This window comes from Petromyzon marinus, chromosome 1 (genome assembly GCF_048934315.1).
Source record: "Petromyzon marinus isolate PM22_M1 ecotype Great Lakes invasive population chromosome 1, UKy_Petmar_22M1.pri1.0, whole genome shotgun sequence".
NCBI classification, from domain to species: Eukaryota; Metazoa; Chordata; class Hyperoartia; order Petromyzontiformes; family Petromyzontidae; genus Petromyzon; species Petromyzon marinus.
This window is the reverse complement of record NC_133667.1, coordinates 36,149,181-36,172,635: the sequence shown is the minus strand read 5'-3', so window position 1 is coordinate 36,172,635 and position 23,455 is coordinate 36,149,181. Positions and strand designations below refer to the sequence as shown.

Below are 23,455 nucleotides of genomic sequence, written 5' to 3'. Positions count from 1 at the left end.
GCGCCGAGCCACGGATCCGCCGATCAGAGTTCGATTCCCGCTCACGCCCGAAACCGGTGGCGATTATCTGAACCAGTCCTAGGCAATCCTCTAGGTCAACTCAGCCTCAAATGGGTACCTGGTGTGATGTCTACATATAGCCACTGGTGCTGGCCACCCACCCCCTCGTATGCCGTGCCGGTCTTCATTGGTGCTCGCAAACAGCACTTTCCACAAAAGTCTGTTAAAGGCGATAGGACGGTATTGTTTGTCTCTTGTGTGCTACACGTGTGTGTAGGTGTGTGTAAGGGTATGACTGTAGTGTGTGCCTGTGCGTTTGAGGTCAATTTGCGTCCTTTAATCAACCACACGAGGCCCATTGTGCCGTGATGCCCTTACTGCCGAACCACGTGACGAGCGAAGGGCAGATGCCATTAATTAATTTGCTCTTCATGTGACGAAGAGCGAGAGAATGTTTTATGTTTTACTTGGCATTTTGTCTGAGACAGAGACGCGCAAGTGACGAGATGTGGGTGGGCGATTTAATTACACGTGGGGGGGGGCGCCTGTCGTGGAAATCGAGCAGTCGCTTTCGTGCAAAGCGGATCGCCCATAAGGTCGGGGCACCCCGATGTCGGCTGTGCGTACGTGTGTGTGTGTGTATCAGCGGCGTGCGTGTGTGTATGAGCGGCGTGCGTGTGTGTGTATGAGCGGCATGTGTGTGTGTGTATCAGCGGCGTGCGTGTGTGTATGAGCGGCGTGCGTGTGTGTGTATGAGCGGCGTGCGTGTGTGTGTATGAGCGGCGTGCGTGTGTGTATGAGCGGCGTGTGTGTGTGTGTGTATGAGTGGCATGCGTGTGTGTGTATGAGCGGCGTGCGTGTGTGTGTGTATGAGCGGCGTGTGTGTGTGTGTGTATGAGCGGCGTGCGTGTGTGTGTATGAGTGGCGTGTGTGTGTGTGTATGAGCGGCGTGCGTGTGTGTGTATGAGCGACGTACGTGTGTGTGTATGAGCGGCATGCGTGTGTGTGTATGAGCGGCATGCGTGTGTGTGTATGAGCGGCGTGCGTGTGTGTGTGTGTGTATGAGCGGCGTGCGTGTGTGTGTATGAGCGGCATGCGTGTGTGTATGAGCGGCGTGCGTGTGTGTATGAGCGGCGTGCGTGTGTGTGTATGAGCGGCATGCGTGTGTGTGTGTATGAGCGGCATGCGTGTGTGTGTATGAGCGGCATGCGTGTGTGTATATGAGCGGCGTGCGTGTGTGTGTATGAGCGGCATGCGTGTGTGTGTATGAGCGGCGTGTGTGTGTGTGTGTATGAGCGGCGTGCGTGTGTGTGTATGAGCGGCATGCGTGTGTGTGTATGAGCGGCGTACGTGTGTGTATGAGCGGCGTGCGTGTGTGTATGAGCGGCGTGCGTGTGTGTGTATGAGCGGCATGCGTGTGTGTATATATATCTGTACATATTGGGAGCGGTGGTGCAGTGGTGAGCGCACTGCGCTACGAACCCGGCGACTCGAGTTCATTCGCAATGGGGAGACAAAATGCGGGGCCGGGCGTGGTGCAGACCCCCCCCCCCCACCCCTCCTTCTAAATCCACCCCCTCGTGTGCCGTGCCGGCCTTATCCGGGACTCGCCAACAGCCCTTGCCCCAACAGTCTGTTAAGGCTATGTGGGTGATCTCTGTCGTTGTGCGTGCACGCGCGCGTGAGCCTCACTGCGCGCACGTGTGGCGGACCTCGTGGTGTTGTTTGGTATTCAGGCCACATTGACCTTCCTCTGCTCGCCGCGTGAGCAGAGCGCACATGCGCACTCGCTTATTAATTGCGTTCAGAGATCACGTGAGTGCGTTGACAATGTGCGAGCGTGTGCGTGTGTCTAGCCTCAAGTGAGTACCCGGTGCGGTGTGTAAACATCGCCACTGGGGAGACAAAGGCGGCTGGGCGTGTGGCGCTGGCCACCCACCCACTCGCGTGTGTGACATTCCGGCCTTCATAGGCGCTGCTCGCTAACAGCACTTGCCCCAACAGTGTGTTAATGCTATACGGGGGATCTTTGTCTTTTTGTAGTGCTGGCCACCCACCTCCTCGTGTTCCCTGTCGGCTTTTAAATGTGATCGCTAACAGCACTTAGCCAAAACAAAACGTCTGTTGAGGATGTACTGGGGATCTTTGATTTTGTCTTTAATGTGTGGGGGAGTGATGGCGCAGTGGTTAGACGCACTGCGCTGCGAACCCGGCCACCTGCGTTCGATTCTGCGCTCACGACCAATAACGGTGGAAAATATTTGAACTGGTCCTGAGTCGACCTGGGGGGACCTCGCCCAGGTCGACTCAGCCTTAAATGAGTTACGTGGTTCCCCAATTAAATGATGGTGATGAGTCAAATTCTCGACCGGGATTTGGAACTGATCTTATCGCTGCTCCACAGGGTATGCTGACTGAGCATGGGGGGGGGGGGGGGGGGGGGGGGGGTCTGCATTTATTTATATATAAAGTAAAATGCGTACATTTTTAATTGCACTTTCGAAATTATTGAGTCATTTTCACACCCTTTGTGAATTTGAAAAGAAAGAATTTCGGATGATGATCGGAATAACAACCCTTCTTCTAATCCGCATCTGCAACAGTAGCAGTCATTTCACATTCGTGTTTTTTGCCTTTTAATTTGGGAGGCGTTGGGAAGGGGGCGGGGGGGGGGTGGTGCGTGTGGGTGGAGGGGGGGAGGGCAAGGGAGGCGGGGGATTCAAGTCCCGTGCAGCCACTGACGATCGTCAGTTTGTTTAAATTCCCAACACTCGGACATTGAGCGGGGTTCGCGCGAACTCCGTCGTCTCGACCACGGTGTCACCGTCGCCTTCGCTGGGAGAAGGAGGGGTTGGTGGCCGCCGGTCGGGATGGACGTCGCGAGTTGGAGGAGGGAACGCACCGGGTGGGGGAGGGGGGCAAATCCCCCGCGGAGATGGAGCGATGACATGAAAGCGGTGTACGGGGCCCTGGGAGGATTATTACATCGCATGGCCGCGAGAGATAGCGACGGCTTTGGTGAGGCCATCGTCCAGCAGTGGATTGATCACGGTTGTTGATTGAAGATGATGGAAGATATTTAAAACCTCACTTTTCCTGGGGACAATCCCAGCAAGGGAGAATCTGTTCGCTCCTCTTCTCAGCCCCGGACAGCTCCGCTGAAGCGAACGTTGTGCAATATTGTTTCACATTTTAGTTTCGTGTACACAGAGCTCAAAGGGGCCAGGATTAGAGCAAAAGTGAGCTGACTGCATATTCTGTGAGTCTGGGAGATCGTTCCATTAAAGCGATGATGATGATGCCTCCCCACTCTCCCGCCTTGCCCCTCCCCCCAACCCCCACCACCACCAAGGTGCCAGGACGCGTGCCCCCTGGGCAGGCACGGCCAGGACTGTGCCTTGCCGTGCGACTGCGACAACGGCGCGCGCTGCTTCCACGTGAGCGGCGCGTGTCTCTGCGAGTCGGGCTTCGGCGGGGCCCGCTGTGAGCACCGACTCTGCCCCCCAGGGCTCTACGGCCCCAGCTGCGAGCAGGCGTGCCCCTGCGACCCCGACCACACGGCCAGGTGAGTGGTGGGGGCATGGGGGTAGGGGGCGTGGGGGAAGGTGGGGGGTACATCTGTGCACTCGCTTATGCATCCACCTGTGCAGTTACTAAACTGAACAACTTTGAACAAATATTTTACCAGGTAAGGCCCACTGAGCTATGTAGCTCCTTTTCAGAAGCGACATGGCCAACGCATGATAGCTCTGCGAAGTGGCTTGTCACGTGGAAATGTACAGCAGCCAAATACTTTAAACGCGTGATGTTGATTTTAAAAGTTGGAGGAAAAAAACCGGAGCACCCGGAGAAAAATCCACACGACTACTCGGAGAGAAACACGCAAACTCCAAATATACAGGCGTCAGGGTCGGAGATCGAACCCACGTCCTCCTGTATATCAGACAAGGTAGTTAACATCTCGCCAACCTTACATTAGTCACTCACACACGTTATCACCGGTGGGCTCATCTATCTACTCACCTGCGTACTCGCTGATTCACTCACCTGAGTATTCATTTCCGAACGGCCATATCAGGACATTTGTGTTGCACTGAAAATGTCTCACCTGGAGTGGAACTCATTTCGGGTAAGACACTCGGATCTCAACTCATCCTCATCACGAAATAATCCACCACCAACACCACAACCACCACCACTGTCAACACCAGCACTACCACTACCACAACAGAGCCACTCGCTGTCTCTGGCCACCCCGTGACCACACCGCGTCCCCTCCCACCGCGCACCCTTTTGCTGAGTCCCGGCAGAAGTGAGCGAGCTCTCAGCCGAATTGAGCGGGGCATTGTTCGAGTTGGGGATGAGTGGATTAGCGTTAGGGGTAGGGATAGACTCGAGCTCGATGATTGAATGGCCACGCGATTGTCCCCGCGTGACGCCGCGCGTCACCCCCCCCACTCCCCCCCCCCCACTGCCCCACAGCAGTGGCTCTTAATCAGGTCACGCGCTCCGGGGATACAAACTGGGACTATCGCTTGCCCTCCCGTACCCCCTTCATCCCGACTCCCCACCCCCTCCTCCTCGTTCCCCTCCCGCTACCCCCTCTGTTCTGTGGGTTGGGGGAGGACGGGGGGGGGGGGAGTTTGTCCCCGCCGGGGGTATTTGACTCATTCACACAATGTGCGTGTGAATGTGATTGCCTCGAGTCTTGTTTTGAATAATAGCTTTACACGATCATCATCATCATTACTGTTATTGTTATTTAATTGCAGAAGCAAAGATAAACGCGCAGGTCTGCAGTTGCTCGCTCAAGCCACTGCTGGCAGCAAGGCCTCCACCACCACGTTTGGAGGGAGCCCTAGGAGGACCCCTCTACAGAGGCGTACTTATAAAATTAGATTATTATTTTTATATTCTATAATGCTTAAATAATTGTATGGCGGAAGAGTTGCATTGATAGGAGCACAAATTGGTCAGTGTTTTGTGTTCGTTATCCCACCTCTCCGGTGCCGCCGTATCTATTGTTATTATTATTATTATTACGTCTTCGGAACAATTCATTGTTTATTTGTTACACGGAAAATTCCGTTGAGGTTCGGTAGTCACGGCCCGCAGCCAGCGAGCAAAAAGGTTGACAGGAGCCCAGCAAGCAGCCAGCCAGCCAGGAAACTCGAGGCATACGTTCAACAAAATGTACTAGTCGTCGTGCGATGATTGTTTGCAGCCAGAGAGATGATTAGCTCGCCAGGAAACACACGCGCACGTGCGTGTGCGCGGACAGCACCCGGTGCTTTAAGGGCCGTGGCTGCGAGGCGCTAAATCTTCCTGGCCGCGCTCTCAGCATTATTACCATAATACACTGTGTTAAGAGCGGCGGAGGTTCCAAATAATTCCGGGTTAATGTGTTCTAAGAAAAAAAAAACCCATCAATTTAATATTGCACACACACGTGGGCGCACACACACGCACGTGGGAACACACACACACGTGGGCGCACACACACACACACACGCGTGGGCACACACACGCGCGTGGGAACACACACACGTACGTGGGCGCACACACACACACACACGCGTGGGCACACACACGCGCGTGGGAACACACACACGTACGTGGGCGCACACACACACGCGTGGGCACACACACACACACGTGGGCGCACACACACACACACACGCGTGGGCACACACACGCGCGTGGGCGCAGACACACACACACGCGCGTGGGCACACACACACACACGTGCGCGCATAGAGTGAGGGAAAAAAGTATTTGATCCCCTGCTGATTTTGTACGTTTGCCCACTGACAAAGAAATTATCAGTCTATAATTTTAATGGTAGGTTTATTTGAACAGTGAGAGACTGAATAACAACAAAAAAATCCAGAAAAACGCATGTCAAAAATGTAATAAATTGGTTTGCATTTTGATGAGGGAAATAAGTATTTGCCCCCCTCTCAATCAGAAGGCTTTCTGGCTCCCAGGTGTCTTTTATACAGGTAACGAGCTGAGATTAGGAGCACACTCTTAAAGGGAGTGCTCCTAATCTCAGCTTCTTACCTGTATAAAAGACACCTGTCCACAAGCAATCAATTAATCAGATTACAAACTCTCCACCATGGCCAAGACCAAAGAGCTCTCCAAGGATGTCAGGGACAAGAATGTAGACCTACACAAGGCTGGAATGGGCTACAAGACCATTGCCAAGCAGCTTGGTGAGAAGGTGACAACAGTTGGTGCGATTATTCGCAAATGGAAGAAACACAAAAGAACTGTCAATCTCCCTCGGCCTGGGGCTCCATGCAAGATTTCACCTCGTGGAGTTGCAATGATCATGAGAACGGTGAGGAATCAGCCCAGAACTACACGGGAGGATCTTGTCAATGATCTCAAGGCAGCTGGGACCACAGTCACCAAGAAAACAATTAATAACACACTACGCCGTGAAGGACTGAAATCCTGCAGCGCCCGCAAGGCCCCCCTGCTCAAGAAAGCACATATACATGCCCGTCTGTAGTTTGCCAATGAACATCTGAATGATTCAGAGGACAAGTGGGTGAAAGTGTTGTGGTCAGATGAGACCAAAATGGAGCTCTTTGGCATCAACTCAACTCGCCGTGTTTGGAGGAGGAGAAATGCTGCCTATGACCCCAAGAACACCATCCCCACCGTCAAACATGGAGGTGGGAACATTATGCTTTGGGGGTGTTTTTCTGCTCAGGGGACAGGACAACTTCACCGCATCAAAGGGACGATGGACGGGGCCATGTACCGTCAAATCTTGGGTGAGAACCTCTTCCCTCAAAGAAGGCAATTTCTAACATTTTTGACATGCGTTTTTCTGGATTTTGTTGTTATCCTGTCTCTCACTGTTCAAATAAACCTAACCTTAAAATTATAGACTGATCATGTCTTAGTCAGTGGGCAAAAGTAACAAAATCAGCAGGGGATCAAATACTTTTTCCCTCACTGTAAGCATGCACGAGCGCACGAGACACGCACAAAAACAAAGATTGCCCGTATAACCTTTAACAGGCTGTTGGGGCAAGTGCTGCTGGCGAGCACCTATGGAATCCGGCACGGTACACGAGCGGGTGGGTGACCACCATAACCACCGGTCGCCTTTGTCTCCCTCGTGCTGACGCTTACACACCGCAGCGGGATTACTCAATTGCAAGGCCGGAGTCTACCTATGGTAGGTCCAGGATCGGTTCAAATATTCGCCGCCATTATTGGCCGTGAATGTGAAATGAACTCGGGACGCCAATCATCGTTCACACGAACGCCGATGCGCGCACCGCACGCGCACGCACCGAGTCTCTGCGCTGGAAATGTAATGTCGTGGGCGAACTCGGCACGTGGAATATGGATTCGCACATTCATGCGGACAGTATTCCGGCTGGGGATGAGCGTCGCCGCACAGATAGGTCACGAAAGCTTTCGCTCTTGAATAAAACATCTGGTCTCGCACGGAGATGATAGAGGTGGGAGGCGGTGCAATGCCCGCCCAACATAAACCATCCCGCCCTCGACGCCACCCCCCGCAGCCGCCCCCACCCCGCCTGCCCACCCCCCCACCCACGGAGTTGACAGAATACTAACGGAGTGGCAGTCGCTGAATTGACCGAGTCCGCAGCTGTAGACGGAGCGATGGACGCGGGTTCGCGTGCAGGTGCGGGGTGGATTGTTGCGTGGCAGGGTCGCGAGATGCGGCGGTGACTTAGAGAGGAAATATTCAGCGATAAACAACGCAATCCTGATCAACAACGCAATCCTGATCAACATCATCAGCATCATCGGCTCGTGTGCATTGGGGCCAGGTGCTACTCCGTAGCTCGTTACGTAGCTGAACCGCAGGACGTGGCAGCGGTTTATCGACGCCTCCATCCAGCAGCGGATTGATCATGGCTGATGGTGACGAGTGGGGCGCCGTGCCCTGCTCTGAGCAGGGCTGGCTGCGTGTGAATATTTATCAATGTAATTGACACGGAATGGCTTCTCATATGAAATATGACAACTTCATTTTCCAGAGATCCCTTCCCCGCCCCCGGCACCAGAAAAGGGAAAGAAATTAATGTTTGTGGAATTTCGAAACGTCCCGTTAGCGGAATTTCCTGCCGTCTGGCATAAGTATAATACATCTTCTATTCCTCTTGCTCTCTCCCCCTCCTCTCTGTCGTGTGTGTGTGAGAGAGAGAGTGAGTGCGCGTGTGTCTCACTGCTGTCACCGTTAGCGGCTGTAATTCCTCGTAAAAGCTCGTGGCTGTAAAGTTGATGTGGGTTTAATTTACTTTGCCCGTGGCGCTGGGAAGAGAACTTCACCGCCCTGCTCCCCCCTCCCTCCCTGCATTCAACGTTACGCAAGCAAAAAAATAGGGGTGCGTGTTAGGGCTAGAGATAGCGTTTAGGGGTTCGTGTTAAGGCTAGATATAGCGTTTAGTGGTTCGTGTTAGGGCTAGAGATAGGGTTTAGGGGTTCGTGTTAGGGCTAGAGATAGGGTTTAGGGGTTCGTGTTAGGACTGGAGGTAGGGTTTAGGGGTTCGTGTTAGGGCTAGAGATAGGGTTTAGGGGTTCGTGTTTGGGCTAGAGATAGGGTTTAGGGGTTTGTGTTAGGGTTAGAGATAGGGTTTAGGGGTTCGTGTTAGGGCTAGAGATAGCGTTTAGGGGTTCGTGTTAGGGCTAGAGATAGGGTTTAGGGGTTCGTGTTAGGGCTAGAGAAAGTGTTTAGGGGTTCGTGTTAGGGCTAGAGATAGGGTTTAGGGGTTCGTGTTAGGGTTAGAGGTAGGGTTTAGGGGTTCGTGTTAGGGTTAGAGATAGGGTTTAGGGGTTCGTGTTAGGGATAGCGTTTAGGGGTTCGTGTTAGGGCTAGAGATAGGGATTAGGGGTTCGTGTTAGGGTTAGAGGTAGGGTTTAGGGGTTCGTGTTAGGGTTAGAGATAGGGTTTAGGGGTTTGTGTTAGGGTTAGAGGTAGGGTTTAGGGGTTCGTGTTAGGGCTAGAGATAGGGTTTAGGGGTTCGTATTAGGGTTAAAGGTAGGGTTTAGGGGTTCGTGTTATAGCTAGAGATAAGGTTTAGGGATTCTTGTTAGGGCTAGAGATAGGGTTTAGGGGTTCATGTTAGGGCTAGAGATAGGGTTTAGGGTTCAGGTTAGGGCTGGAGGTAGGGTTTAGGGGTTCGTGTTTGGGCTATAGAGAGGGTTTAGGGGTTCGTGTTAGGGTTAGAGGTAGGGTTTAGGGGTTCGTGTTAGGGCTAGAGATAGGGTTTAGGGGTTCGTGTTAGGGTTAGAGGTGGGGTTTAGGGGTTCGTGTTAGGGCTAGAGATAGGGTTTAGGGGTTCGTGTTAGGGCTAGAGATAGGGTTTAGGGGTTCGTGTTAGGGCTAGAGATAGGGTTTAAGGGTTCGTGTTAGGGCTAGAGATAGGGTTTAGGGGTTTGTGTTAGGGCTAGAGATAGCGTTTAGGGGTTCGTGTTAGGGCAAGAGATAGGGTTTAGGGGTTCGTGTTAGGGCTAGAGATAGGGTTTAGGGGTTCGTGTTAGGGCTAGAGATAGGGTTTAGGGGTTCGTGTTAAGGCTAGAGATAGGGTTTCGGGGTTCGTGTTAGGGCTAGAGATAGGGTTTAGGGGTTCGTGTTAGGGCTAGAGATAGGGTTTAGGGGTTCGTGTTAGGGTTAGAAATAGGGTTTAGGGCTTCGTGTTAGGGCTAGAGATAGGGTTTAGGGGTTCGTGTTAGGACTAGAGATAGGGTTTAGGGGTTCATGTTAGGGCTAGAGGTAGGGTTTAGGGGTTCGTGTTAGGGCTAGAGATACGGTTTAGGGGTTCGTGTTAGGGCTGGAGATAGTGTTTAGGGGTTCGTGTTAGGGTTAGAGATAGGGTTTAAGGGTTCGTGTTAGGGCTAGAGATAGGGTTTAGGGGTTCGTGTTTGGGCTAGAGATAGGGTTTAGGGGTTCGTGTTAGGGCTAGAGATAGCGTTTAGGGGTTCGTGTTAATGCTAGAGATAGCGTTTAGGGGTTCGTGTTAGGGCTAGAGATAGGGTTTAGGGGTTCGTGTTAGGGCTAGAGAAAGCGTTTAGGGGTTCGTGTTAGGGCTAGAGATAGCGTTTAAGGGTTCGTGTTAGGGCTAGAGATAGCGTTTAGGGGTTCGTGTTAGGGCTAGAGAGAGGGTTTAGTGGTTCGTGTTAGGGTTAGAGGTAGGGTTTAGGGGTTCGTGTTAGGGTTAGAGATAGGGTTAAGGGGTTCGTGTGAGGGCTAGAGATAAGGTGTAGGAGTTCGTGTTAGGGCTAGAGATAGGGTTTAGGGGTTCGTGTTAGGGCTAGAGATAGGGTTTAGGGGTTCGTGTTAGGGCTAGAGATAGGGTTTAGGGGTTCGTGTTAGGGCTAGAGATAGGGTTTAGGGGTTCGTGTTAGGGATAGAGATAGGGTTTAGGGGTTCGAGTTAGGGTTAGAGATAGGGTTTAGGGGTTCGTGTTAGGGCTAGAGATAGGGTTAAGGGGTTTGTGTTAGGGCTAGAGATAGGGTTTAGCGGTTCGTGTTAGGGCTAGAGATAGGGATTAGGGGTTCGTGTTAGGGCTAGAGATAGGGTTTAGGGGTTCGTGTTAGGGCTAGAGATAGGGTTTAGGGGTTCGTGTTACGGCTAGAGATAGGGTTTAGGAGTTCGTGTTAGGGCTAGAGGTAGGGTTTAGGGGTTCGTGTTAGGGTAGGAGATAGGCTTTACGGGTTCGTGTAAGGGTTAGAGGTAGGATTTAGGGGTTCGTGTTAGGGCTAGAGATTGGGTTTAGGGGTTCGTGTTAGGGCTAGAGAAAGGGTTTAGGGGTACGTGTTAGGGCTAGAGATAGGGTTTAGGGGTTCGTGTTAGGGTTAGAGGTAGGGTTTAGGGGTTCGTGTTATAGCTAGAGAGAGAGTTTAGGGGTTCCTGTTACGGCTAGAGATAGGGTTTATGGGTTCGTCTTAGGGCTAGAGATAGGGTTTAGGGTTCGTGTTAGGGCTGGAGGTAGGGTTTAGGGGTTCGTGTTAGGGCTAGAGATAGCATTAAGGGGTTCGTGTTAGGGCTGGAGATAGCGTTTAGGGGTTCGTGTTAGGGCTAGAGATAGGGTTTAGGGGTTCGTGTTAGGGCTAGAGAAAGCGTTTAGGGGTTCGTGTTAGGGCTAGAGATAGCGTTTAAGGGTTCGTGTTAGGGCTAGAGATAGCGTTTAGGGGTTCGTGTTAGGGCTAGACAGAGGGTTTAGGGGTTCGTGTTAGGGTTAGAGGTAGGGTTTAGGGGTTCGTGTTAGGGTTAGAGATAGGGTTTAGGGGTTCGTGTTAGGGCTAGAGATAACGTTTAGGGGTTCGTGTTAGGGCTAGAGATAGGGTTTAGGGGTTCGTGTTAGGGCTAGAGATAGGGTTTAGGGGTTCGTGTTAGGGCTAGAGATAGGGTTTAGGGGTTCGTGTTAGGGCTAGAGATAGGGTTTAGGGGTTCGTGTTAGGGCTAGAGATAGGGTTTAGGGGTACGAGTTAGGGCTAGAGATAGGGTTTAGGGGTTAATGTTAGGGCTAGAGATAGTGTTTAGGGGTTCGTGTTAGGGTTAGAGATAGAGTTTAGGGGTTCGTGTTAGGGCTGGAGGTAGGGTTTAGGGGGTCGTGTTAGGGCTGGTGGTAGTGTTTAGGGGTTCGTTTTAGGGCTAGAGATAGGGTTTAGGGGTTCGTGTTAGGGCTAGAGATAGGGTTTAGCGGTTCGTGTTAGCGCTAGAGATAGGGTTTAGGGGTTCGTGTTAGGGCTAGAGATAGGGATTAGGGGTTCGTGTTAGGGCTAGAGATAGGGTTTAGGGGTTCGTGTTACGGCTAGAGATAGGTTTAGGAGTTCGTGTTAGGGCTAGAGGTAGGGTTTAGGGGTTCGTGTTAGGGCTAGAGATAGGGTTTAGGGGTTCGTGTTAGGGCTAGAGATAGGGTTTAGGGGTTCGTGTTACGGCTGGAGATAGGGGTTAGGGGTTCGTGTTAGGGCTAGAGGTAGGGTTTAGGGGTTCGTGTTAGGGCTAGAGATAGGGTTTAGGGGGTAGTGTTAGTGCTAGAGTTAGCGTTTAGGGGTTTGTGTTAGGGCTATAGATAGGGTTCAGGGGTTCGTGTTAGGGTTAGAGGTAGGGTTTGGGGGTTCGTGTTAGGGTTAGAGATAGGATTTAAGGGGTTCGTGTTCGGGTTAGAGGTAGGGTTTAGGGGTTCGTGTTAGGGTTAGAGATAGGCTTTAGGGGTTCGTGTAAGGGTTAGAGGTAGGGTTTAGGGGTTCGTGTTAGGGCTAGAGATAGGGTTAAGGGGTTCGTGTTAGGGCTAGAGATAGGGTTTAGGGGTTCGTGTTAGGGCTAGAGATAGGGTGTAGGGGTTCGTGTTAGGGCTAGAGATAGGGTTTAGGGGTTCGTGTTAGGGCTAGAGATAGGGTTTAGTGGTTCGTGTTAGGGCTAGAGATAGGGTTTAGGGGTTCGTGTTAGGGCTAGAGATAGGGTTTAGGGGTTCGTGTTAGGGCTAGAGATAAGGTTTAGGGGTTCGTGTTAGGGCTAGAGATAGGGTTTAGGGGTCGTGTTAGGGCTAGAGATAGCGTTTAGGGGTTCGTGCTAGGGCTAGAGATTGCGTTTAGGGGTTCGTGTTAGGGCTAAAGATAGGGTTTAGGGGTTCGTGATAGGGCTAGAGAAAGCGTATAGGGGTTCGTGTTAGGGCTAGAGATAGGGTTTAGGGGTTCGTGTTAGGGTTAGAGGTAGGGTTTAGGGGTTCGTGTTAGGGTTAGAGATAGCGTTTAGGGGTTCGTGTTAGGGCTAGAGATAGCGTGTAGGGGTTCGTGTTAGGGCTAGAGATAGGGTTTAGGGGATCGTGTTAGGGTTAGAGATAGGGTTTAGGGGTTCGTGTTAGGGTTAGAGATAGGGTTTAGCGGTTCGTGTTTGGGCTAGAGATAGGGTTTAGGGGTTCGTGTTAGGGCTAGAGATAGCATTAAGGGGTTCGTGTTAGGGCTAGAGATAGCGTTTAGGGGTTCGTGTTAGGGCTAGAGATAGGGTTTAGGGGTTCGTGTTAGGGCTAGAGAAAGCGTTTAGGGGTTCGTGTTAGGGCTAGAGATAGCGTTTAAGGGTTCCTGTTAGGGCTAGAGATAGCGTTTAGGGGTTCGTGTTAGGGCTAGAGAGAGGGTTTAGGGGTTCGTGTTAGGGCTAGAGATATGGTTTAGGGGTTTGTGTTAGTGCTAGAGTTAGCGTTTAGAGGTTCGTGTTAGGGTTATAGATAGGGTTTAGGGGTTCGTGTTAGGGTTAGAGGTAGGGTTTGGGGGTTCGTGTTAGGGTTAGAGATAGGATTTAAGGGGTTCGTGTTAGGGTTAGAGGTAGGGTTTAGGGGTTCGTGTTAGGGTTAGAGATAGGCTTTAGGGGTTCGTGTAAGGGTTAGAGGTAGGGTTTAGGGGTTCGTGTTAGGGCTAGAGATTGGGTTTAGGGGTTCGTTTTAGGGCTAGAGATAGGGTTTAGGGGTTCGTGTTAGGGCTAGAGATAGGGTTTAGGGTTCGTGTTAGGGCTGGAGGTAGGGTTTAGGGGTTCGTGTTAGGGCTAGAGATAGCATTAAGGGGTTCGTGTTAGGGCTGGAGATAGCGTTTAGGGGTTCGTGTTAGGGCTAGAGATAGGGTTTAGGGGTTCGTGTTAGGGCTAGAGAAAGCGTTTAGGGGTTCGTGTTAGGGCTAGAGATAGCGTTTAAGGGTTCGTGTTAGGGCTAGAGATAGCGTTTAGGGGTTCGTGTTAGGGCTAGACAGAGGGTTTAGGGGTTCGTGTTAGGGTTAGAGGTAGGGTTTAGGGGTTCGTGTTAGGGTTAGAGATAGGGTTTAGGGGTTCGTGTTAGGGCTAGAGATAACGTTTAGGGGTTCGTGTTAGGGCTAGAGATAGGGTTTAGGGGTTCGTGTTAGGGCTAGAGATAGGGTTTAGGGGTTCGTGTTAGGGCTAGAGATAGGGTTTAGGGGTTCGTGTTAGGGCTAGAGATAGGGTTTAGGGGTTCGTGTTAGGGCTAGAGATAGGGTTTAGGGGTACGAGTTAGGGCTAGAGATAGGGTTTAGGGGTTAATGTTAGGGCTAGAGATAGTGTTTAGGGGTTCGTGTTAGGGTTAGAGATAGAGTTTAGGGGTTCGTGTTAGGGCTGGAGGTAGGGTTTAGGGGGTCGTGTTAGGGCTGGTGGTAGTGTTTAGGGGTTCGTTTTAGGGCTAGAGATAGGGTTTAGGGGTTCGTGTTAGGGCTAGAGATAGGGTTTAGCGGTTCGTGTTAGCGCTAGAGATAGGGTTTAGGGGTTCGTGTTAGGGCTAGAGATAGGGATTAGGGGTTCGTGTTAGGGCTAGAGATAGGGTTTAGGGGTTCGTGTTACGGCTAGAGATAGGTTTAGGAGTTCGTGTTAGGGCTAGAGGTAGGGTTTAGGGGTTCGTGTTAGGGCTAGAGATAGGGTTTAGGGGTTCGTGTTAGGGCTAGAGATAGGGTTTAGGGGTTCGTGTTACGGCTGGAGATAGGGGTTAGGGGTTCGTGTTAGGGCTAGAGGTAGGGTTTAGGGGTTCGTGTTAGGGCTAGAGATAGGGTTTAGGGGGTAGTGTTAGTGCTAGAGTTAGCGTTTAGGGGTTTGTGTTAGGGCTATAGATAGGGTTCAGGGGTTCGTGTTAGGGTTAGAGGTAGGGTTTGGGGGTTCGTGTTAGGGTTAGAGATAGGATTTAAGGGGTTCGTGTTCGGGTTAGAGGTAGGGTTTAGGGGTTCGTGTTAGGGTTAGAGATAGGCTTTAGGGGTTCGTGTAAGGGTTAGAGGTAGGGTTTAGGGGTTCGTGTTAGGGCTAGAGATAGGGTTAAGGGGTTCGTGTTAGGGCTAGAGATAGGGTTTAGGGGTTCGTGTTAGGGCTAGAGATAGGGTGTAGGGGTTCGTGTTAGGGCTAGAGATAGGGTTTAGGGGTTCGTGTTAGGGCTAGAGATAGGGTTTAGTGGTTCGTGTTAGGGCTAGAGATAGGGTTTAGGGGTTCGTGTTAGGGCTAGAGATAGGGTTTAGGGGTTCGTGTTAGGGCTAGAGATAAGGTTTAGGGGTTCGTGTTAGGGCTAGAGATAGGGTTTAGGGGTCGTGTTAGGGCTAGAGATAGCGTTTAGGGGTTCGTGCTAGGGCTAGAGATTGCGTTTAGGGGTTCGTGTTAGGGCTAAAGATAGGGTTTAGGGGTTCGTGATAGGGCTAGAGAAAGCGTATAGGGGTTCGTGTTAGGGCTAGAGATAGGGTTTAGGGGTTCGTGTTAGGGTTAGAGGTAGGGTTTAGGGGTTCGTGTTAGGGTTAGAGATAGCGTTTAGGGGTTCGTGTTAGGGCTAGAGATAGCGTGTAGGGGTTCGTGTTAGGGCTAGAGATAGGGTTTAGGGGATCGTGTTAGGGTTAGAGATAGGGTTTAGGGGTTCGTGTTAGGGTTAGAGATAGGGTTTAGCGGTTCGTGTTTGGGCTAGAGATAGGGTTTAGGGGTTCGTGTTAGGGCTAGAGATAGCATTAAGGGGTTCGTGTTAGGGCTAGAGATAGCGTTTAGGGGTTCGTGTTAGGGCTAGAGATAGGGTTTAGGGGTTCGTGTTAGGGCTAGAGAAAGCGTTTAGGGGTTCGTGTTAGGGCTAGAGATAGCGTTTAAGGGTTCCTGTTAGGGCTAGAGATAGCGTTTAGGGGTTCGTGTTAGGGCTAGAGAGAGGGTTTAGGGGTTCGTGTTAGGGCTAGAGATATGGTTTAGGGGTTTGTGTTAGTGCTAGAGTTAGCGTTTAGAGGTTCGTGTTAGGGTTATAGATAGGGTTTAGGGGTTCGTGTTAGGGTTAGAGGTAGGGTTTGGGGGTTCGTGTTAGGGTTAGAGATAGGATTTAAGGGGTTCGTGTTAGGGTTAGAGGTAGGGTTTAGGGGTTCGTGTTAGGGTTAGAGATAGGCTTTAGGGGTTCGTGTAAGGGTTAGAGGTAGGGTTTAGGGGTTCGTGTTAGGGCTAGAGATTGGGTTTAGGGGTTCGTGTTAGGGCTAGAGATAGGGTTTAGGGGTTCGTGTTAGGGCTAGAGATAGGGTTTAGGGGGTCGTGTTAGGGCTAGAGATAGGGTTTAGTGGTTCGTGTTAGGGCTAGAGATAGGGTTTAGGGGTTCGTGTTAGGGCTAGAGATAGGGTTTAGGGGTTCGTGTTAGGGCTAGAGATAAGGTTTAGGGGTTCGTGTTAGGGCTATAGATAGGGTTTAGGGGACGTGTTAGGGCTAGAGAGAGCGGTTAGGGGTTCGTGCTAGGGATAGAGATTGCGTTTAGGGGTTCGTGTTAGGGCTAGAGATAGGGTTTAGGGGTTCGTGTTAGGGCTAGAGATAGGGTTTACGGGTTCGTGTTAGGGTTAGAGGTAGGGTTTAGGGGTTCGTGTTAGGGCTAGAGATAGGGTTTAGGGGTTCGTGATAAGGTTAGAGGTGGGGTTTAGGAGTTGGTGTTAGGGTTAGAGATAGGGTTTAGGGGTTCGTGTTAGGGTTAGAGGTAGGGTTTAGGGGTTCGTGTTAGGGCTAGAGATAGGGTTAGGGGGTTCGTGTTAGGGCTAGAGATAGGGTTTAGGGGTTCGTGTTAGGGCTAGAGATAGGGTTTTGGGGTTCATGTTAGGGCTAGAGATAGGGTTTAGGGTTTCGTGTTAGGGCTACAGATAGGGTTTAGGGGTTCGATTTAGGGCTAGAGATAGGGTTTAGGGGTTCGTGTTAGGGCTAGAGATAGGGTTTAGGGGTTCGTGTTAGGGCTCGAGATAAGGTTTATGGGTTTGTGTTAGGGCTAGAGATAGGGTTTAGGGGTTCGTGTTAGGGCTAGAGATAGGGCTTAGGGGTTCGTGTTAGGGCTAGAGATAGGGTTTAGGGGTTCGTGTTAGGGCTAGAGATAGGGTTTAGGGGTTCGTGTTAGGGCTAGAGATAGGGTTTAGGGGTTCGTGTTAGGGCTAGAGATAGGGTTTAGGGGTTTGTGTTAGGGCTAGAGATAGGGTTTAGGGGTTCGTGTTAGGGCTATAGATAGGGTTTAGGGGTTCGTGTTAGGGCTAGAGATAGGGTTTAGGGGTTCGTGTTAGGGTTAGAGATAGGGTTTAGGGGTTCGTGTTATTGCTGGAGGTAGGGTTTAGGGGTTCGTGTTAGGGCTGGTGGTAGGGTATAGGGGTTTGTGTTAGGGCTATAGATAGCGGTTAGGGGTTCGTGTTAGGGCTAGAAGTAGGGTTTAGGGGTTCGTGTTAGGGCTAGAGATAGGGTTTAGGGGTTCGTGTTAGGGCTAGAGAGAGGGTTTAGGGGTTCGTGTTAGGTCTAGAGGTTGCGTTTAGGGGTTCGTGTTAGGGCTAGAGATAGGGTTTAGGGGTTCGTGTTAGGGTTAGAGGTAGGGTTTAGGGGTTCGTGTTAGGATTAGAGATAGGGTTTAGGGGTTCATGTTAGGGTTAGAGGTAGGGTTTAGGGGTTCGTGTTAGGGCTAGAGATAGGGTTTAGGGGTTCGTGTTAGGGCTATAGATAGGGTTAAGGGGTTCGTGTTAGGGCTAGAGATAGGGTTTAGGGTTCGTGTTGGGACTGGAGGTAGGGTTTAGGAGTTCGTGTTAGGGCTAGAAATAGCGTGTAGGGGTTCGTGTTAGGGCTAGAGATAGGGTTTAGGGGTTCATGTTAGGGTTAGAGGTAGGGTTTAGTGGTTGGTGTTAGGGTTAGAGATCGGGTTTAGGGGTTCCTATTAGGGCTAGAGTTAGGGTTTAGGGGTTCGTGTTAGGGCTAGAGATAGGGTTTAGGGGATCGTGTTATTGCTGGAGGTAGGGTTTAGGGGTTCGTGTTAGGGCTAGAGATAGGGTTAAGGGGTTCGTGGTAGTTTTAGAGAGAGGGTTTAGGGGTTCGTGTTACGGCTAGAGATAGGGTTTAGGGGTTCGTGTTAGGGCTAGAGGTAGTGTTTAGGGGTTCGTGTTAGGGCTAGAGATAGGGTTTAGGGGTTCGTGTTAGTGCTAGAGATAGGGTTTAGGGGTTCGTGTTAGGGCTAGAGAAAGGGTTTAGGGGTTCGTGTTAGGTCTAGAGATAGGGTTTAGGGGTTTGTGTTAGGGCTAGAGATAGGGTTTAGGGGTTCGTGTTAGGGTTAGAGGCAGGGTTTAGGGGTTCGTGTTAGGGTTAGAGATAGGGTTTAGGGGTTCGTGTTAGGGCTAGAGAAAGGGTTTAGGGGTTCGTGTTAGGGCTAGAGATAGGGTTTAGGGGTTTGTGTTAGGGCTAGAGATAGGGTTTAGGGGTTCGTGTTAGGGCTATAGATAGGGTTTAGGGGTTCGTGTTACGGCTAGAGATAGGGTTTAGGGGTTCGTGTTAGGGTTAGAGATAGGGTTTAGGGGTTCGTGTTATTGCTGGAGGTAGGGTTTAGGGGTTCGTGTTAGGGCTGGTGGTAGGGTATAGGGGTTTGTGTTAGGGCTAGAGATAGCGGTTAGGGGTTCGTGTTAGGGCTAGAAGTAGGGTTTAGGGGTTCGTGTTAGGGCTAGAGATAGGGTTTAGGGGTTCGTGTTAGGGCTAGAGATAGGGTTTAGGGGTTCGTGTTAGGTCTAGAGGTTGCGTTTAGGGGTTCGTGTTAGGGCTAGAGATAGGGTTTAGGGGTTCGTGTTAGGGTTAGAGGTAGGGTTTAGGGGTTCGTGTTAGGATTAGAGATAGGGTTTAGGGGTTCATGTTAGGGTTAGAGGTAGGGTTTAGGGGTTCGTGTTAGGGCTAGAGATAGGGTTTAGGGGTTCGTGTTAGGGCTATAGATAGGGTTAAGGGGTTCGTGTTAGGGCTAGAGATAGGGTTTAGGGTTCGTGTTGGGACTGGAGGTAGGGTTTAGGAGTTCGTGTTAGGGCTAGAAATAGCGTGTAGGGGTTCGTGTTAGGGCTAGAGATAGGGTTTAGGGGTTCATGTTAGGGTTAGAGGTAGGGTTTAGTGGTTGGTGTTAGGGTTAGAGATCGGGTTTAGGGGTTCCTATTAGGGCTAGAGTTAGGGTTTAGGGGTTCGTGTTAGGGCTAGAGATAGGGTTTAGGGGATCGTGTTATCGCTGGAGGTAGGGTTTAGGGGTTCGTGTTAGGGCTAGAGATAGGGTTAAGGGGTTCATGGTAGTTTTAGAGAGAGGGTTTAGGCGTTCGTGGTACGGCTAGAGATAGGGTTTAGGGGTTCGTGTTAGGGCTAGAGGTAGTGTTTAGGGGTTCGTGTTAGGGCTAGAGATAGGGTTTAGGGGTTCGTGTTAGCGCTAGAGATAGGGTTTAGGGGTTCGTGTTAGGGCTAGAGAAAGGGTTTAGGGGTTCGTGTTAGGTCTAGAGATAGGGTTTAGGGGTTTGTGTTAGGGCTAGAGATAGGGTTTAGGGGTTCGTGTTAGGGTTAGAGGCAGGGTTTAGGGGTTCGTGTTAGGGTTAGAGATAGGGTTTAGGGGTTCGTGTTAGGGCTAGAGAAAGGGTTTAGGGGTTCGTGTTAGGTCTAGAGATAGGGTTTAGGGGTTCGTGTTAGGGCTACAGGTAGGGTTTAGGGGTTCGTGTTAGGGTTAGAGATAGGGTTTAGGGGTTCGTGTTAGGTCTAGAGATAGGGTTTAGTGGTTCGTGTTAGGGTTATAGGTAGGGTTTAGGGGTTCGTGTTAGTGCTAGAGATTGGGTTTTGGGGTTCGTGTTAGGGCTAGAGATAGGGTTTAGGGGTTCGTGTTAGGGCTGGAGATAGGGTTTAGGGGTTCGTGTTAAGGCTAGAGATAGGGTTTAGGGGTTCGTGTTAGGGTTAGAGGTAGGGTTTAGGGGTTCTTGTTAGGGCTAGAGATAGGGTTTAGGGGTTCTTGTTAGGGTTATAGGTAGGGTTTAGCGGTTCGTGTTAGGGTTAGAGGTAAGAGTTTAGGGGTTCGTGTTAGGGCTAGAGATGGGGTTTAGGGGTTCGTGTTAGGGCTCGAGATAGGGTTTAGGGGTTCGTGTTCGGGCTGGAGGTAGGGTTTAGGGGTTCGTGTTAGGGCTAGACGTAGGGTATAGGGGTTCGTGTTAGGGTTGGAGGTAGGGTTTAATCCTTCAGGGTTAGTGTCAGAACTATGGTTTCGAATCTTTAGACCGTGTGGGGTTAGAACAATTTTCTCGATGAGGCTCACGTTAGGAAACACGACCCAAGCCACCGAAGCTGTCGTGAGCCGTGCAAATTGTTGGGTAATTTTCTCACGCTCAGCTTTGGATTTTGTTTCTCCAACTCATCTCCCCAAGGCTCGCGAGGCTGGAGGCGGTGGCGATAGGTAATTCTCGACGCGCTGCTGAATATTAAATAAGAACGAGTCCCTGCGTGGCCGTGCAGATGCTGGGCATTTCACCATGGCTAGCGGATTAATTAGGCGCCGTCACGTGGCGGAGTGGCGTGGGGAGGGAGGGAGGAGGTTATCCCGCCACTGAGCAGAAGGAAACATCCATAAAGGTTTCGATCAAAGTCGCGTTTTGTAAAAGAGCGCCAGGTTAATGAATATTTTACAAATGTTCCCACGGCTACAGACGGGATTCCTGAGTGGGACTATAATTTTACTGTCGTATTACATTATATTGGGGGAGGGAGTGGTGGCGCAGTGGTTAGCGCACTGCGCCATGAACCCCGTGACCTTCATTAGCAGCAGACCGCCGTCCCAGGTCCATCCTGCTGCGGAGACTCATCCGGGTCTCTGGCCTTCTCACCTGCTGGCTGCATCAGTGACACGTGATATCTGAACCCAGCCTGCCCTCTATCCAGCAGCATCCCCACCAACCCGTGCTGACCAGAGTGGTGAAGTATGGTCAAACATCCCCCCCTCCCCCCGGCACGGTGTGGTGGAGGCGGACTTCATTCAGCAAGGGATTAACAAAGGTCTGTAAATTATGAATCGTGGTCTTCAGCTGTGATCAATCCACCGCTGGATGAAGCAACCTCATCCGTCACGGTGCAGCGCTGCTACGTTCCATCATATCACTCGCGAACCGATCTCTATGCTCCGTCTCTCACGAGGTGGAACAGTGTCGTGGAAACGTCCCTTGCACCGCCTCGGCCAACGCCAGCCGGAAAGACGCCTTACGAACGATGAACGCATTAATTCGTTCATCAGCGGACGAATGAAGTAATGAAGGTTCGCAGTCGCAGATGAATAAATTAGCGAAACAAATTGATGGATGGGCGAGAAGGATGAAGGAATGAAGCAGCGCGTGAATGACTCATCACCTGACACTCCCCCTGCCCATTCTCACCCTCCCCCGGCTCCACGCTTTGACGGGGGGGGGGGGGGGGTGGCCGAGGGGGAGCGAGAGTGAGACCGGTGGATAAGCCTCGCTATTAGCACATTAATTGGTGGGATTTTTATATTTTTTGCTGCGTAATGAGAGATGGCGATGGGAGACGCCAGCCTGGGAGGGTGGGATGGGGTTGGGGGGGAGGCAAAGTCGGTTGTGGGGGGTGCGGGAGGGGAGGGGCAGAAGGTTGAGAGGGCGAGAGACATCAGCCCGTGCGTGCATGAAGTTGGGGGTGGCGGTGGATGTACGGGGGGAGGAGGGGAGACAAAGAGGGGGCGGATGTGCGTGTGGGAGAGGGGGGCGGGGGTGATGGGGGACGATGCCGATTTTCACGCTTGGGTGGAAATGAGATGGGCGGTTTGTTAATTACAATTTGTCTTCGCCGGAATGTATCATCCTTGAGATTGTGGAGGCTCAGGAATTCACATCCTCGTCATTTTTACCACCACCACGATCATCACCATCATCGCCGTCATCATTAAAAAAACATTGATAGTGCTTTGTCAATCCACTGCTGGATGAAGAGATCCCCACGCCGTGTCGGTCATGGGTGAATGGTGTGACCATACTTCACCAGGCTGGTCAGTGCGGGTTGGTGAATGTTTGGGGGTACTAGAAGCATTTCAGATATCACTCGCCACTGATGAAAGCCGTGGCCGGGAATCGAACTCGGATTGCCGGCTCCAGAGTGCACAGCGCCAACCACCGTCATCAGCACAATTCATCGTCGTGTTTCATTGGTGAGTAGGCGCTGTATAGGTAGGCGGTACGAGGGTGGTTAGGCACAAGAGCATCTACAATGTGGATGTATATCGCGTGTAATTGTGACTCTAGAGTTACTTTAGAGAGGGAGGCAGTCTATCCTAGGCAGACTGGACTTGACAAGGGACAGGGCGTCCACAGCACCGATGACTGGGGGAAGGGAGTTCCAGACAACGGGAGCAGCATAGGAATGAGTTGGGTAGGTATATATATTAGCCAGTATGTCTTCATAATCGGGTAAGACCATTTGCATTTGTGATAGTTGTATAGCAGCAGGTCAGTTATCTTAATCATCGTGATCGTCTTTGTCATCATCAGCCCCGTGAGTCTGCAGTACGACTGTGTGACAGACCACCTCGACAGCCCCTCTTTGTGATGGCCTACGGATGGACCGTCCTCGTCACACGAGCGTGGAATTTCCACGCACAATTAAAAAAAATGGTGGTCCAACGCTACCAATTGTTCAATTGGGCACGGGGAGTCCTTGAACGGTGATTTGGCTTCCCTTGCCATTTAGCGAGTTTGTCAAGGGACAACATCGCGCGGATGTTTTTAATAAAATTGGATCCGTATTTGCTCCCCCACCTCCCTCGCACATCGCGGGGGGCGGCTTTGCGGGGATATCGCGAAGGTCGCGTGACATGTGCGGTTGTCAGAGTGGCTTTTCCCTCTGATTATCTTCTCACGGTGGCCTAACCCCTGTCGATCCTTCCTCTCCCAGCCAGGGTCTCCCATCATCTCCACACGATTTCCTCTCAAACTACCCCTTCCCCCTCCACCATTGCTACTGATCCCCCGTAATCCGTCGCTACATCGACATTATCCTCTCTGTGCCTGCGCGCAGTCCTAGCCCATCGGTTGCCATCACCGCCATCGCCACGACCATCGCCGTGGTGAACGCAATCATCACTAGCATCACCATCGCCACCATCACCACTAACGACCACATTCGCCGCCACGGCCACCAACAGAACCATCACCGTCATTAGCGCCATAACCAGCACCACTATCACCCCACCACCAAAGTGCAAAGATACCAGACTGTTGGGGCAAGTGCTGTGAGCGAGCACCTATGAAGGCCGGCACGGCACACCCTCACCGACAATCATAACGACTATCACTCTCACCAGAATTATTACTACCACCCGACACTCCCATCTACCATCACCAGCATCACCACCACCATGACCACCACCATCACTGCCATCAGTGCAACCATCACCTCGATCAACACCACCACCACCGTGAACAGCGGTGGTTGAGGGGTAAGCCGCGGTGTGGGGATATTTTCTCCAGGTTTTATGAATTCGTCACAAACAAAGCAACGTTTGATGCTCATGATGCGATGGTGATCATGACTACAACGATGATAATGACTCGGGTGATGTTGAAGACGGTGACATTCATGACAATGATGATGATGATAACCATGATGACAATGATGATGACATCAATTCTGACAATCACAATAATTATGATAACAATGGTTATGATGATGATGATGGCGATG

At 51.3% G+C, this 23,455-nt stretch overlaps 1 protein-coding gene across 6 annotated transcripts in view; it reads left to right on the top strand.

Moving 5' to 3' along the window:
* The window catches only part of LOC116941918 (uncharacterized), a 122,745-nt gene that overhangs the window by 62,492 nt on the left and 36,798 nt on the right, over positions 1-23,455 (top strand). For all 6 annotated transcript variants that reach the window (XM_076067679.1, XM_076067686.1, XM_076067693.1 and 3 more), the window contains one exon: positions 3,353-3,565. In XM_076067679.1, the coding sequence (XP_075923794.1) occupies positions 3,353-3,565 (213 nt within the window). The remainder of the gene's footprint in view (positions 1-3,352; positions 3,566-23,455) is intronic.